Below are 16,108 nucleotides of genomic sequence, written 5' to 3'. Positions count from 1 at the left end.
AATACTGGAGGATCTGTCTGGCGGCTGGCTTCGAGTAATGGTGTCCTGTCGGGGATAAACGACAGTCGAAAAAAGGAACGCGTTTCCGAGCTATATTTTATACTTCCGGATGCGGTGCACGGATTCGTCTTCGCCTGGCGTACATTTTTACAGTGTGGGGCACAGGCTGCTGCTGGTTTTGTTATCAGTGTACATCCCAAGTCCAAGACAGCAAGTGAATTTGCGTAATTGTTTCAAATAAATTTACTGGTCGCTGGTAAATTTTCTCCGTTTAAAAATCGTCTGTGTTGGGTGCAGTAGCCGTTTTTGGAAGGGTTGGCTGGCAGGCAGGCGGGGCACAGTGCTTACCGCTAACAACGACCTCACTTGAATATTCTTTCTTTTTTTTTCATTTTTTACAAGCGAATAACGACGTCTTATTTTTTTCTTGCAGACTACCGTTCCATTTGATTGGCTGGAAGGAAGCAGGGCGGGCAGCAATAAGCGGTGAGTCCCCGCCCCACCCCACCCCGCCCCACCCCGCCCCGCCAGGGAAAAATGACCACACCCTTCGGCCTGTTTTGAGGGCGACGAACGCCTGCCGGAGTTTTTTTTCGGCAGTGTTTTGCAACGAAGACGTTGTCGCTCCGATCCGTAGGACCCACCGAGCCGATTCATAATGGACGCATTTACTGTTTCTCTCTCTCTCTCTCTCTCTCTCTCTCTCTCTCTCTCTCTCTCTCTCTCTCTCTCTCTCTCTCTCTCTCTCTCTCTCTCTCTCTCTCTCTCTGCGCCGCGCCGAACTGCGGAGACCCCGACTTGGCGGTGGGTGTGGTCACGGGACCATCCGAACATTGTCTGCCCAATAATTCAGGCCATTTCACGGTGGGCATGCCCGGCAGAGATGCCCGGCAGGGATGCCCAGCAGGGCTCACGCCAAGGGGGACATATGCTTCGTGGTTTACTGACCGAACCACCCATACACTGCCAGAAAAAAAAAGGTTCTTTCTCTCGTGTTTTTGTTCAATCTCTATCCGCGCGCTCATCTTTACCTCCACCTTCCGCGCTACCCCTCTCTCCCCTTCCCCTTCCCCCTGTCCTCCGCGTCCCCTCCTCCCTCCGTCCGTCCCTCTCTTATCCTTCCATCTCTCTTCCTCGCCTTGATGAGATGCATTAGCCCTCTGCCGGATGCTCGGGGCGCCGCCGTGATTAGCGGAGAGAGAGAGAGAGGACGAGTTCGGCAACGCCACGAGAAGTCGTTGGATCAAACACTGTTTCTGCATACGACCAGTGGCGCCATCAGCACGACCAACATTGGCCACACAAAGTGGGCCAGAAGTGGTCAAAATCTCGGACGCGTTTTGAGCTCCAGAGTAGATGAATGGGCCTCGAAGCGAACGTGTGACCCCACCAATGGATTGCTCTCCGAACGAGAAATCCATTGGTGGGGTCACATTCTCGGTTTAGCGACTCTGGTGCTCAAAACGCGTCTAGCGTTTTGGGCGCCTCGCCGGTCTTCTGGCCCACTGTGCCACAGCCTGTGTGTCCGTCTGGACCAGTGGCGCCGCCAGTGCGACGCAAAGGATGATGAAAAGTTTTATTGTGGCGACCAGATAAAAGAATACGAAAAGGCTTTGGTTTTGCTGCCTGACTTTTATCTCGGCGTTTGGTTCTGACGGCACCACTGCGGGGCTGAGCCCGGAGCTTTGTCGCAATCCCCCGCCCGAAAGGTGGGCCGGTGGGGCGATACTCGCAAAAACGGCCCCGTGCGCTGTTGTCGTCAAATGCACCACTTCTGTGACGAGAGGTAAGAGGTGACTGGCACGTTGACCTCATCATTCATGCTGACCGCGAGACTCTGTGATGTATTCGCTGGCTTGCCCGGCTTGCCTGGCGCTGTGGGGCCTGGCTCGGCTCGGCTCGGCTCGGCTCGGCTCGGCTCGGCTCGGCTCGGCTCGGCTCGGCTCGGCCCAACGGAAGCCGGATGTTTCTGCTGGGACGGACTCCGGGCTCGGTTCCGGGCCGAGGTGCCGAAGGGACCTGGCCGAATTTCATGTTTGAGCGCCTCACCTAATTTGCACATCTCGGGCAGCCAGCTCGGCCTGGCACACAGTGGGCCAGAAGACCGGTGCGGCTGGCCAAAAACCCTGGACGCGTTTTGAGCTCCAGAGTCGCTGAATGGGATTCGAACCGAACGTGTGACCCCACCAATGGATTGCTCTTCGAACGAGGAATCCATTGGTGCACTGCAAGGACGCTCCCCACGATCGATATCTCGACATGGGGGTTGCTACCCGGTCACTCCGACAGCCCTTTTCATTCGAGAGCCACCTGCCGCCAGCGCTCATGCAGTGAGTGTCGCGCCGAGACGACCAGGGCGAGCAACAGTTGGCCGGTACCACAGCCACCGCAGCGCAGCCAGTGCCACGTCGCCGCGAAGGTTAGGTTAGCCGACAAACTCAGAGCCCATTGTGGGCCCGGAGAAGAGGCTTTGGCTGCCAGCCGTCTCTCTCTCTCTCTCTCTCTCTCTCTCTCTCTCTCTCTCTCTCTCTTCTCTCTCTCTCTCTCTCTCTCTCTCTCTCTCTGACCCTGGCGAGGCGGCCCGCGAGTGCGAGAGAGACGGAAGCAGTCGGCCTGGCCCGGCCTGGCCCGCCCAGGACCAGCCCACGGCCCAGGGGGCTGCCAGCAGCCTGCCAGCTCGGGCGGCCCGCCTGAGACGGGATCAGACGCGATCAGCGCCTTGCCAATGCTTCGCCAATGCCTCGCCTACAGTGTGCTGCCGCCGCGGCCGCCTCACCGGCTCGCCGTCTGGCGGCGATGTCTGTCTGAGACCGCACCAACTTCGCTTCGTGTTCTCCCTGCAAATTTTAATGTCGATTTCGAAGGGGCGCCTCGATTGCCGTCCGCTTCAAGTGCTTCGTTCATCGATCACTATTTTTTTCCGCACTAGAATTTTTTATTTTTCATTTTTTCTTTTCTTTTTTATGAGTATTATTTTTTTTGTACTGCCGGTGCTTTCACGTTAAAATTTTGAAACTTTGCGCATATTGTTTTAAGTTTTGTTTTCCTCCGATATTCAAATTTGAAGTAACGTATGTCGGTGTTGTTTTCGTTGTCCTGCCAGAACACCGGCTTACCGCGACAGTAAAGTTCCCCGTTGCCGCCGAGCTTTCTCGCCGCGGCGTGGAGGCCAGGCATCTCGGTGGATCGGCCTCGCCATACACGCGCTGGATCCTCCCCGATCCCCCCCACACAGAGCCGCCAAACTACTCGCGTGATTTCTCCCTCCCCCTTCCTCTCTCTGTCTCTCTCCCTCCCTCCGGTGGGACCACGAGCCGCTTCGTGGACGTTTCCTTCAACATCCCCCACCCCTCTTCCTAACTCCATCCGCATTTCCCGAGTGGCTGGTATCCTTTGTCGTTTGGAACGCGGCATAGTCACGACGACTGAGATGGACCAATCAATGCTCGGGCACAATCAGCAAGCGCAGGCGGCCGAAACTCGTTCGGTTCGAGTCCCATTTAGCGACTCTGGAGCTCAAAACGCGCCCTAGATTCTGGTCGCCTCCACCGGTCTTCTGGCCCACTGTGAGCGTGCTTTGGCGCTACCGCGAGCCACTTATCATGCTGCCCGCGCGCCACACTGCCAGGGAAGCCAGGAGTTTCGTTTGTTTGAAATGTATGGCGCTGCGAGTTCCGGCATTTTGGTTCCCTTTTTTCGGTCAAACCGCCCTTCTGGCCGTGTTTCGCTCGTTTGCTTATTTCCTTGGCGTTTCTGTCATTTTTGCATGGTGACAGTGTTGATTTTTAACCGGGTTTTTCGTACCGGACGAGTCTCCGCGAACTTTGCCGCCGACCCTGGCCAAACTCCGAAAAGGTCTCGGAAATAAAAGATTAGTCAGACCCTTTTTTTTTTTACTTTTTTTCTGGTTTTACATTCCGGGAGAAAGTTAGGGGTGTAAATGATTGGGGTCCAAGGACGCGGGAGAAGAGAGGTGTGTGTACCGAGGGTTCCAAGTGGGTGCAAACAAAGAGAAAATGAAAGGGCCGATACGGCGTCGCTCCTGGCGAAGCCTGGCGAAGGGCGCCCAGTATTGTTTCCAAGATACGAGGTCCAGAGAGGGAGAGAGGGGGGGGGGGGATGTCCGAGCATATAAAAGGGGACGCTGACGCTGGTTGCCGTCATTTCGAGGGACGCAGCGAATCGTTCCTCTCTCTCTCTCTCTCTCTCTCTCTCTCTCTCTCTCTCTCTCTCTCTCTCTCTCTCTCTCTCTCTCTCTCTCTCTTCCGCTCAGCCCAACCGAGAGGCCCCTTTGAAGTCTCGCGGGCGTCCTTACTTGCAGAAAGATAAGACACTGCAGACACGCAGATTTAACGCGCGCGCGCATTTTCCGTTTTTTTTTCAAAAAAGTGAAAAAGAGAATATTATTTTTGAAATGGTGTGCAGTGTAGCGAGACTCCGCCTTTGAGCCGCACGCCGCGACAATTGCGGGGCGTAGTTCGCGACTCTGCCGCGGGCGGCGCCGTTGATGTGGTGGGTGTACGCAGTGTAGGCACACGGTGTGGGCACGGCGTGGCGAGAAAGTCAGAGCCCGCTGCAGGTGGCTACACTGCCAGTCGCTAGCAACGTGTTCAATTTTTCACAATAAATTGCGACCGCAAATTTGATGAAGGCTGGATATCCCTTTTAGAAATGATGTCCACTACATGTAGAGTATGTTCTCACTGAAACAAAAAAAAAGGGGGGAGCAAAAAAAAAGTTCCCGATGTGGGTTTCGAACGCGTGATCCGATGACTCGGTGTCGGGCGCGCTGACCGCTGAGCTAATGAGCCACGCCAGGCGGGCGGCGCAGTGGCAGGTGTGCTGGAATAAAGGGCGGCTGGCTAGGCGCAAGCGGCGCACGCGGCGCAAGGAGATGAAGCAAATCGATAGAGGCTGACCCCGCCCGCCCCGCCGCCCCGCCCCACTCGACCCTCCCGGACCACACCACGCAGTGCCGTGCCGCGCCGCGCCGTGCCGTGCCACACAGGGAGCCGACGCCTCACGGGTTGCCTACCTGCCGTGTTATTCCTGGGCGGCGCTGCACAGTGGACAGTGGACCAGAAGACCGGCGCCGCCGGCCAAAACTCTAGACGCGTTTTGAGCTCCAGAGTCGCTCAATAGGACTTGAACCAACCGTGCGACCCCACCGATGGATTGCTCGTTCGGAGAGCAACCCATTGGTGGGGTCACACGCTCGGTTCGAGTCCCATTTAGCGACTGTGGAGCTGATAACGCGTCCAGAATGTCTCCACCGGTCTTGTGACGGAAAGCCCGACAGTGGAGCAAAGCCCCATTTGGTGGCGCCACTTGGCAAACGTCACCACGCGGCCGGCCGGGCCGGGCCGGGCAGCCCCCCTATGGACTCTTGGTCATGCTGGGTCTGGCCTAGGCCGGCCCTAGCCGTCCTGATCCCTTCGAGCGCGCGGGGTGGGGGAGGGGAGGGGGAGGGGAGGGGGACTGAAGCTCTAGGAGCCCCTTTACCGGCCGTTCACGCGGGCAAACCACGACACTGCCACGCACACTGCCACCGGCCCCTCCCTCGCCGGGTGCCTTGAAGCCGGCGACGACGGTACTGGCATGAATGGACTGTTCGCGTTTGATGTTTCCAACGCGCCAATGAACCCTAGCTGACATTTCAAAAAAAAACTACCAAATTTTGAAAGTGAGTTTGATTAAGAGCTTTGGCAGTGTGGCGGCGCTGAACCCTTCTCTCCGGCCGGGGCCCTCCAGGGCGCCTCCAGGGCCCCTCTTTTTAAGGGCCACCGCGATAATCGAAGGCAGCCGGGAGGAGAGGCAAAAAACGCTTAAAAAGACAAACAGACGATTGTCTGGGGCAGCCAGCCCGGCCAGCGCTCTGGCAGCCCCGGCAGCCCGGGGCAACAGCTGCCGTAAATCTCCCCATTGTGAAGCCCTTCATGCCTCGGCCGGCCCTCCAAGGGCTGGAAGCTCCAAGGGCTCGAAGCTCGTAGGGCTGGAAGCTCGTAGGGCTCGAAGCTCGACGGGTCCAAAGCTCGAAGGGCACAAAGCTCGAACAGTTCGAAGCTAGAGGGACTCAAAGGGCTCGAAGCTTGAAGGGCTCGAAGGGCTTGAAGCTCCAGGGGCTGGAAGGGCCAAGCTCCAAGGGCTGGGAGGGCGAAAAAGGCGTCCCTATCAAGCCGGGGCAGCTAATCTGGAGCGCCCTCTGAAAGCCGTCATCCCGGTCCGTCCGGTCCGCGGCTCCGTCCCGGCCGGCATGATTACAGGTGGGAAGAGCGGCGTATGTCGCGCGGGGAGGGCGGCAGGTACGCCGTCTGAGCGCACAATGCGCCCTCCCTCTGTGAGTGCGAGAGAGACGGAGCGTCGCTAATTAGCCAGTCCTTATGGCTTTATCCCTCACGTCTGCCGATTGACTGGGCCGGGCGCTGAGCCCTGCCCGTCCCTGCCCGTCCCCTGCCCGCCTCGCTAAGCACGGTCGCCGGACAGGGTTCCCAGAACAGGGTTCCCGGACAGGACCGCGCCACTCTGAGCGGATTCCCCGCGGCACCACCATTTGTCACCACTTCAGGCCGCGCTGGCCGCGCTGCCGTGCCCTCGTGACTCATTGGCCACTCGAAAGGCGGCCAGTGTCGCGTCCAATCGGTTTATTGCGCTCGACTGCGGTCCGCGAGGGCTGCCGGCAGCGTCGTCATGTCACTTAAAAGGGGGTCTCAGCGTCGGCTTTGTCAACATTGTCGACTTGGTAAAAATTGACAAAATCGTCAAAATTGTCGACGTTGTCGAAATTGTGAAAATTGTCGACGTTGTCGAAATTGTGAAAATTGTCGACTTTGTCAAGATTGTAACTGGCACGGCTAGGAGCCCTGGCCGAAGAAGGTGGCCGAGCCCGAGGCCCGGGCCTTGACCTCGGCGGCCTCGCCCTCCTGCCAGCGACTGCGCAGCGACATGCGGTACTCGGGCGGCAGCCCGTTGATGCGCGCGAACAGCTCGGTGCAGCGGCTGCGCAGTGTGTCGTCCGGCATGAGGCGCAGGATGCGCTGCTGCGGCGACTCGGCCTCCTCGTCGTCGCCCAGGATGGAGGGGTTCTCCAGCGCCTCGGCGATCTGCAGCAAAACACGGTGGAGGCGGTCGCAACCCCGGACGCGTTTCGAGCGCCAGAGTCGCTAAATGGTCCTCGAACCGAACGTGTGACCCCACCAATGGATTGCTCGTTCGGAGAGCAGTCCATTGGTGGGGCCACACGTTCGGTTCGAGTCCATTTTAGTGCACTCACCCCGTGCAGCATCTCCAGGACGTACTCGTCCTGCAGCGAGTCCGCCAGCTCGATGGCCTCGCGGATGGTGGTCTTGGCCTCGATGCGCGTGTTGAGGTGCAGCTCCGCCTTGCACAGCTCCACGGCGGCCACCACGGCCCACACAGTGTAGCCGACCTGCGCGACCAGGTTCAAAATCGTCCGGCGGTTTCACGGTGTGAGACGCTAAATGGGGCTCTCGGAGCTCAAAACGCGTCCGGGACATTGACGGCCTCCACCAGTCTTCTGGCCCACTGTGCGCACCTCTCTGGCCATGGCCAGGGCCTTCCTGGAGTGGTTGAGCGACTGCTCCCAGCGGTGCAGCTTGCTGCAGCAGTGCGCCAGCTCGAAGGTGATGCACAAGCGCTCCAGCTTGGACCGGGCCTTCTTGAGTCGGCGCTCCGCCTTGCGAACGGAGCCCCTGCAACGCGAGCAACACTGTCAAGTGCACTGTCAAGCACAGTGGGTTCGAGGCCCCTTTAGCGACTCTGGAGCTCAAAACGCGTCGAGAGTTGCCTCCACCGGTCTTCTGGCAAGTCCACTGTGGAAGGGTGGAGACACTGACACGTAGTCGAAGAACGGCATGGCGGCGCCGATCATCATGACGTCCCTGCCCTCGCCCGTCTGCAGGATGGTGTGGATCTGCTGGCGCTTCTGCCTGGCGCGCGCCTCGGGCTCCGTCTCCGTCAGCGACAGCATGCCCCACTTCATGTAGGCGATGCCGATCAGGTTGTACAGCATGGCCTGGTAGTCGCCCCTGCCGGCCGGAGGCCGCCGTCAGCCAGCACGCGTCACCGGTGGAGGCGGCCAAAACTCCAGGCGCGTTTTGAGCTGCAGAGTCGCTAAACGGGACTCGAACCGAACGTGTGACCCCACCAATGGATTCCTCGTCCGGAGAGCAATCAATTGGTGGGGTCACACGTTAGGTTCGAGTGCCATTTAGCGATTCTGCAGCTCAAAACGCGTCCGGGATTGTGGCGGCCTCCACAAGTCTTCTTGCAAATCCACTGTGCGTTTCAACAAACTGCCGGCCCTACTTGGTGGGCAGCACGCGGGTGGTGGTGTTCTCGAAGAAGTCCCTGGCGGCATCCAGGGCCTGACCGAAGAGGCGCGGGTCGCCCCGCTCCTGGATGGTGATGATGCGCAGGATGGCCTTGGTGGCGTCCTCCAGCGCCTTGGCGCGGCGCGCGGCCAGCTCGGCGTCGCGGCGCTCGCGCAGCTCGGGCGAGACGCGGACCTCGACGCGGTGCTGGATGGCGTACAGCGGGCACTCCTCCTCCATGTAGTCCTGGAACGCAATGCCCCGACATGCCGGAGGAACACAGTGGGCCAGAAGACCGGTGGGGGCGGCCAAAACTCCAGACCCGTTTCGAGCTCCAGAGTCGCTAGCCGGGACTCGAACCGAACGTGTGACCCCACCAATGGATTTCTCGTTCGGAGAGCAATCCGTAGGTGGGGTCACACGTTTGATTCGAGTCTCATTTAGGGATTTTGGACGCCTCCGCCGGATTTCTGGCCCACTGTGCAGCGTCGACTCGGCACGCGCGCATGTCCGCCCCTGTTCCCCCACCCCTCCTTAGCAGGCCCTCCATGCCCACTCACAGGAATGAGCGGGTTAAAGCGGCTCGACATGCATTCCACAGCCCGAGGGACGTCCGTCGTCGTCCGAGGCATTTTTGTTGTCGTGGGGGAAGGCGCCGCCGGCGTGGAGGATGCAGCCCTGGCCGTCCCCTCCATTCCCATTGAGCCACTACACTGTGCACTCCCTCTCGAGTATCTAGGCCTTTTTTTGCAGTGCTCCTCCTCTCCAGCCCTGCTCACCCTATGCCCACTTACACCCCGAGCCACCGCTGGCGCTCGCTTCGACGGCGCGGTTAGCGGCGTGGCTTGGACGGCCCGCTAGGTGTCCCCTCCGGTGTGGCGGCATTCCAGCGACCCCCCTGGCCCTGCCGAGGTTGCGCTCTCGCCAGCAGTGGCGTGAATTATTTCTCAACTACGAGGCGGCGGCAATTTATACTTTTTTGTGTGTTGGTCCCGCTGCCGCGCTGCCGCCGCCGCACGGCGGGGTGTAAATACTTTATTTCACGGCCACGCTTTGTTTGGGAACAGTGCCGAATCTGGCGAGTGTAGCGGCCGGGATGCTTGCTCGGATGAGCGACGACGGGGAGGTGGAAGCCGGTGGAGGCGGCCAAAACTCTAGACGCGTTTTGAGCTCCAGAGTCGCTAAGCAAGACTCGAACCGAACGTGTGACCCTACCAATGGATTGCTCTCCGAACGAGGAATCCATAGGTGGGGTCACACGTTCGGTTCGAGGCCCATTTAGCGACTCTGGCGCTCAAAACGCGTTCAACCGGTCTGTGCTGCACCCACCATGCGCTTGGTCATGTCGCCGGCCACGGCGTCCACGTGCCTCCGGATCCACGCGTCGCTCGCCCTGTTGGTGATGGCGGCGTGCTCGCCGAGGTGGTCGATGTACTCGATGTCCCTGCCCAGCGCGCCCAGGAACAGCCCCGCCTTGTACACGCGCCGCTGCCGCGTGAACTCCTTGTAGCGCTGGTCCCTGCACAGCTGCAACATTCGTCAGCCTTTTTTTCCCCTGAGCGTTCAGGGCGGTTCCGAAGTAAAAGGTTGACTGTGAACAGCGGGGTAAAAAAGGTAAAATTGGCTCTCCTTGGCCGGGCTGTCGGCAGGGTGTCTCCGCTGTATATTTCGGGTACGGCCAGGGAGACGCACTCCCACGCCTCCCACGGGGCTTAGGTACCGGCAGCCAGCCGCGAGGCCAGCCGCACCTCGAGCGCGAGGCATCTCTCTCTCTCTCTCTCTCTCTCTCTCTCTCTCTCTCTCTCTCTCTCTCTCTCTCTCTCTCTCTCTCTCTCTCTCTGCTCTCTCTCTCTCTCTCTCTCTCTCTCTCGCTCTTCTCTCTCTCGCTCTCTCTCTCTCTCTCTCTCTCTCTCTCTCTCTCGCTCTCTCTCTCTCTCTCTCTCTCTCTCTCTCGCTCTCTCTCGCTCTCTCTCGCTCTCTCTCTCTCTCTCTCTCTCTCTCTCTCTCTCTCTCTCTCTCTCTCGCTCTCTAAGCGCGCGCGAGAGAGACAGCTGAGCCTTGCAGGGGAATTGGAAAGGGGGTGGGCGTTTTACTCCCCGCGACCTTGGGTCCTCGGGGAGCTCCAGGAGCTATGACGCCAGCCCGTCCCGACAAAGGTCCGACTTATCCCGGGGAGGCTAGGCTGTGCGGCTGTGCGGCGCGGTGAATCGAAACCGAACTTAGTTGTTGATGCCTGCGGCCACTCACAGTGGGCCAGAAGACAGGGGGAGGCGGCCAAAACTCTAGACGCGTTTTGAGCTCCAGAGTCGCTAAATGAGGATCGAACCGAACGTGTGACCCCACCAACGGATTGCTCTCCGAACGAGGAATCCATTGGTGGGGTCACACGTTCGGTTCGAGTCCCTTTTAGCGACTCTGGCGCTCAAAACGCTTCTGGTGCCGGTCTTGACAGTGTACCTGCTCCTTGGTCTTGGGCTTGACGTAATGCCGGACCCGCACGGGGCCCAGGTCGTCCTCGGGCGGGTCGGGCCTCAGACGCTCCAGCAGGTCCTTGTTCTCGGACAGGGCCTCCAGGCAGCTGTCCAGCGACGAGCCCAGGCACTGGTCCAGCGTGGCCAGGCTCTGGACCGAAAGGCAGCAGCGGCGTCATCCAATCTGCCTAAGAGGCTGGTGCACTGGTAGAAGGACTCTCGGTCGGGCCGACCGCGGTGGCAGCGAGCCCGTTGCTCGGGTCGTTACGCCGGATTTTGAGCCCGGCAAGACCGCGTCTGAACTACGGTTTTGAATTTTTTGAGGTAAAAACGGCAAAAATATACGATCGACGACCGGGAGTTGAACACGCGACACGCGATTCAGAGGTGATGGCGCTAACCCCTCGGCTACCGGTACCGTGTAGTACATGTCAGTAAAGTACGGCGGCTGCCTCCGCACGCGCATCCCCTGCGCGGCCAGCACGGCGGCGCGCTCGAAGCGGCCGCCCTGCCACAGCGCCTCCACTTTGAGCCGCCGGATGGCGAGCGGCACCCGGCAGTCCTGGGGCTCCTCGGCCTCCACGCCCTCCTGGGCCTTGTACGCGGCCTCCAGCTGCAACGCGACAGACGCGGGTTAGAATCTCCAATTTTAATTACTATCTTTGGAATGAGCCCGCATACTACCCCGTATAAGGAAACCGAACGAGTATTGACTGAGAAATTTGAAAGGGAAAAGAAAAAAATTTGAACTCTACACCCCCTCCCCAGTCTTAATGGGGAGGCCTCCTGCTTTACTTCGGTGTTCGGGATGGGAACCGGTGCTATCAGGTACCTGGGGTTAATCCCGTCAGCGACTCTAAGCGTTCGCCGGGGGACCCAGTAGGACCCCAAAGCTCAGGCAGCTGGGTGAGAGCACCCAGTACGAAGCTCTTAGAGGGGCGGGACGTAGAGTGAGACGACAGAGAGACAGAGAGAGACTCAGACAGAGAAGAGGTTTGGTGGGAGCTTCTTGTTTTCGTAGGGTTGGTTGTGTACCCCATGGTACCCCCACTGTCCGGCGCTCCCGTACCGAACATACAGCGTTTTAGGCCAGCTTCAAAGGACTTATCATCGCCTCCCCGACGAGTCAAGGAGGCACCACCCGCAACCACACACCGGATGGTCTGGATTGATGGATCAAATACTCCATCGCTCCAGTGCCGAGGCCAACCCGCCGAAGCGGATTGCTTTTTAGACACCCACAGCGGAGTGGCCAGGTGAATGTGACTCTGACCACTACGCTATCACGCTTGTACGTCTGGCAGCGTGTTGGACGACGGGTTTGAGTTGCAGTGGGAGGAAGGCAGTCGAAAAATGTAACGAAATGACGAGTTTCGATCCCCGGACCCCGCCACCGGGATGACACGACTTTACGCTCTCGGCCACCACGGCCCATGATGAGGGGAACGGCGTGAGGTGGGTTCTTGACGCAACAGGACTCGACCGAACCGGTCAAAATTTCGCAAGAAGTTGGGGGAGTCGAACCGCCGACCCTAGCATTGGGAACCGACGCCTCTACTCCCTGGACCACCACGTCCCATGCACGGAGTGGGCTCACGTTCACGGGTTTCAACCGCACTGGCTGAGGCAGTAAAATTAAATGGAAATATTTGTTAGGAGTCGAACCTCCGGCATGTGGGTCTGTTGCACACGGCTCCGCTCGGATGGCCTCGAACCACCACCCTTAGGATAGTAAGTCGAAAAAACGTATGTGACGCTGGTATTCGAACGCCCGCCTGCGGTAACTCGATCCCACGTCTCTAACCTCTCGGCTATCACAGCAGTTGTGAAACGCGACGGATCATCTGCTTTCATTAACGTTCGTTGAATGAGATTTTTTTTTTCTATTTACTAGAAATTTTTGCATTCCCTAATTGCTTTCGACCTTGTCGATCTCCTCCAGCGCCTCCTCGAAGTAAGCCAGCGTGACGAGGGTGGCCGCTCTGGGCTGCAGCGGCTTGAGGCTCTCCGGGTCCAGGTCCACGGCCGTGTCGAAGTACTCCATCGCTACCGGCAGAGTGCGTCCGCACCGCTGGAGAATGCTCTTTGCGATGGCGGTGTTCTGTTGCTTCTAGACGCGTTTTGAGCTGCAGAGTCGCTAAATAGGCCTTGAACCGAACGAGAGACCCCACCAATGGACTGCTCTTCGAACGAGGAATCCATTGGTGGGGTCACACGTCCGGGAGTCCTGTTTAGCGACTCTGGAGCTCAAAACGCGTCTCTGGCCGCCTCCACCGGTCTTCTGGCAAATCCACTGTGTACCTCTCTTGTACTTGGTGCGGCGGTGCACCTGCCGGCCCACGTCCAGGAACACGTTGACGGCCATCAGGACGTTCTCGTCGTCCAGGTTGACGCGCGCCTTCTTGTCCCTCTTCTTGGCGGCCTTCACGTTCTCCGACACGACCTCCACGCGCTCGGCGCGCACGGCCTGGCGGCAGCAGGCGCAGCTGCCCGCGCCGTCGTCCTGGCGGACGGACGGACGGACGGACGGACAGGGTGATCGCCGTGCCTGCCCCGCCCCTCCCCGCCCCGCCCCGCCGCGCCCCGCCCCGGAGGTTCGGCGGTAACCAACTCACCTTCCGAAATCCGGAGGGGCTGCTCGTCTTGGCCACCATGTTGACGCTGTCTTTGCCGCGCTGGCCGCCCTAGCAGTGCAGTGCCTTGCTGTGCAGTGCCTGGGTGGGTGGGTGCTTCCCGTTGCCCTGGCCGTTTCTTTCCACCCGCCGCGCCGATTGTTACTCAACAAGTGGGCCCTCGGCTCGGCCCTCGGCCTGCCGAAGGGCCGCCGAAGGGTTTCCAAAGGGTTTTCGAAGGGCCATCGCGGCACCACGGCCAGACAGACGCACAGTGGTCAAAAAACAATTGATCGTAAAAATTGGATCCCATGGGTATTTGAACCCGCGACAATTGTTGATATCCAGTCCCGAACCCCGATGTCGGCATCCTAACCACTGCGCTATCGAAGTGCCATTACAATGGTCGTGCCCGCGCTGGCTCAAAACGCGTCTAGAGCTTTGGCCGCCTCCACCGGTCTTCTGGTCCACTGTGCGACGGACAGACGGACAGGAGGGTGGGCGAAAGCGTCCGCCTCTGTCGTCGTCCCGCCGGATTGTGAAGTGAGTCTAGCTGGCGCTGAGCTGCTCTGAATGGATTTTCATTTGCGGACGCTTAGCCCAAGTGACAGCCAAGTCCCCCATCATCAGTGCGCGCAGAAATTTAATGCAGGCAATTCACAAAGACAGTGCCGGAGCAACCAGGGGCTTTGCGCGCTCGACCGCACTGTGCCGCCACTGCCAGTGACATTTTGAGAATGTGATTTAAACTGGGGCCGGGCCGCACGCACACTGTTTTAAAAAAAAATCTTGGAAATTCTCGGAAAATTCGATGCCCCCAACGGAGCACAGGAAAACAGTTTTTAACGCGATTTATGACTCTTGCGTTCGTTTTTCCGCACCTCGTGAACTTGTTTTTTATTCGTTTGTTACAGGCGCTGATGGCTGTGCAACGTATTTCGACGTCGGCAACCCTAGACAGAATCGAGTCTCACTGAATATGAGAAGGTAATTGTTTCCTCTTGCTTCCTCAAATGTTTCACCCCTGCCTTTCCTGATCACCAAGTTGGCACTTCTAAAAAAAAAAAATTAAAAAAATAAGAAAAAAGGTGGCAGTATTTGAACCAGGAACCTCTATATCCGAAACCACCCCCCTAACCACTTACTCCACAGAGCATGGCGCTGCTGTACCGTTACGTGAAGCTGCACGACCGCGCCGACTCGCACGTCTTCACGTTCGTGGTGACGCGGAGCGTGACCAGGGACCCGGAGCGCGACGTGACGTCCAAGGAGCTGACATGCGGCTACCAGCGCTGGGCCATCACCTTCTCCAGGACCGACAAGGTCCTGGGGGTGTACCTGGTGTGGAAGTCGGCGTGCCAGGGCATGCGCGTCTACGTGGACTTCACCTTCACGCTGCTCAACCGGGAGCACTTCAGCTGCAACGAGGCCTTCGCCGGCAAGCAGGTGGGTCGCAGTCGGTCGACTCTAGACGCGTTTTGAGCTCCAGAGTCGCTGGACAGGACTCGAACCGAACGTGTGACCCCACCAATGGATTCCTCGTTCGGAGAGCAATCCATTGGTGGGGTCACACGATCAGTTCGAGTCCCATTTAGCGATTCTGCAGCTCAAAACGCGTCCGGGATTTTGACCGCCTCCACCGGTCTTCTGGACCACTGTGGTGCGTGTTCCTGCAACCCATAGGAGAAAAAGTCCAGGGAAACTTCGACACGGTAAAATGATTAAATCGCCTAACCTAACCTAGCCTGCCTATCGGGTAAGAGAAAAGACCAGACATTAGGCAAGCTGGGGTTGGCTTCCCTTTCGACCCTAGAGGGTCCTTCCTACGTCGCAACACTGCAAGGCCAGCCGGGCCGAGCGAGCGAGGAAACACCCGGAAATCCATCAAGACGCGCTTAACCCGCCAGAAGCGCGCCAAGGCGCGTCCAGAAAATAAACGTGTAGACACGCGTTAGCCTTTGTCGGGCCGGCCAGGCTTTGCTCCCTGACCGCCTGGCCTTGCCTGGCCTTGCCGGCCTTGCCTTGACCGTCAAGAAAAACTTCCACTCCATCAAAACGGCTTAGCGCCTGCTCTGCCGGCTCGGAACTTCCGGGCCGCGCCACTTTTTCCTCGCTCTGCTCCTCTCCCCTGCTTTGTCCCGCCGCTCGCCCCCCTCCCCCCTTTTGCATCAATATTGACTTCGTCACGGCGCGGGGAGGGACATGATGGTCCTTGCTGAGGCTTTCTTTATTGAGGCCGTTTAGCTCGTTTGGCGCAAGGCGTGGCGGTTAATTGATCAAGTTGGGTAATCCCCCGAGCAGACGACGCAGAGGTTACATTATTTACACAATAAGGCCCCACTGGCGGGGCGGGGCCGGCGGGGCGTGAGGCTTGGGCTTACCGCGCGCCCCGGCGCCCCGAACAGGCGGTGGCTGGCGGGGGAAGAAATTGGGCGGGTTTTGAGGTTGTTAGCGTCCAGTAAAAAAAATCGCAGTCGTGTCCCAAAGTACTTGCCAAATTCTGAAGTACCATGGCAATTTTTTTCTGGCCCACTGTGCGAGCGCTGACTGATTCGTCTCTGGTCCGGTGGCCTGAGGCCGAGCCCTGATGCCGAGCCCTGATGCCGAGCCCTGAGGCTGTGACGTGCAACTTGGAGAGAAGCGTCCCCAGGGGGGAGGGGGCGGCACAAGCTGTGCTCCGCTCCACAGGTATGGC

At 58.9% G+C, this 16,108-nt stretch overlaps 2 protein-coding genes across 6 annotated transcripts in view; one reads left to right on the top strand and one right to left on the bottom strand.

The window, feature by feature from the left end:
- Positions 1 to 430: 430 nt before the first annotated feature.
- Positions 431 to 16,108, top strand: part of LOC117648081 — a 29,554-nt gene continuing 13,876 nt past the window's right edge. For all 5 annotated transcript variants that reach the window (XM_034390281.1, XM_034390280.1, XM_034390278.1 and 2 more), the window contains exons 1-3: positions 431 to 486; positions 14,328 to 14,400; positions 14,566 to 14,859. In XM_034390281.1, coding sequence (XP_034246172.1) covers positions 14,569 to 14,859 — 291 coding nt within the window. In that variant the 5' untranslated portion in view covers positions 431 to 486; positions 14,328 to 14,400; positions 14,566 to 14,568. The remainder of the gene's footprint in view (positions 487 to 14,327; positions 14,401 to 14,565; positions 14,860 to 16,108) is intronic.
- LOC117648428 lies at positions 9,636 to 13,455 on the bottom strand. Its single transcript, XM_034390932.1, has 6 exons — positions 13,417 to 13,455; positions 13,103 to 13,268; positions 12,726 to 12,847; positions 11,220 to 11,414; positions 10,788 to 10,952; positions 9,636 to 9,857 (listed from the first exon to the last, which is right to left on the bottom strand). Exons 1-6 carry the CDS (start codon positions 13,453 to 13,455, stop codon positions 9,636 to 9,638), a joined length of 909 nt encoding a protein of 302 aa, XP_034246823.1.

This window comes from Thrips palmi, unplaced genomic scaffold (genome assembly GCF_012932325.1).
Source record: "Thrips palmi isolate BJ-2018 unplaced genomic scaffold, TpBJ-2018v1 HiC_scaffold_3, whole genome shotgun sequence".
NCBI classification, from domain to species: domain Eukaryota; kingdom Metazoa; phylum Arthropoda; class Insecta; order Thysanoptera; family Thripidae; genus Thrips; species Thrips palmi.
Note: the sequence above shows the minus strand (reverse complement) of the source record. Positions and strands in the feature narration are given on the sequence as shown.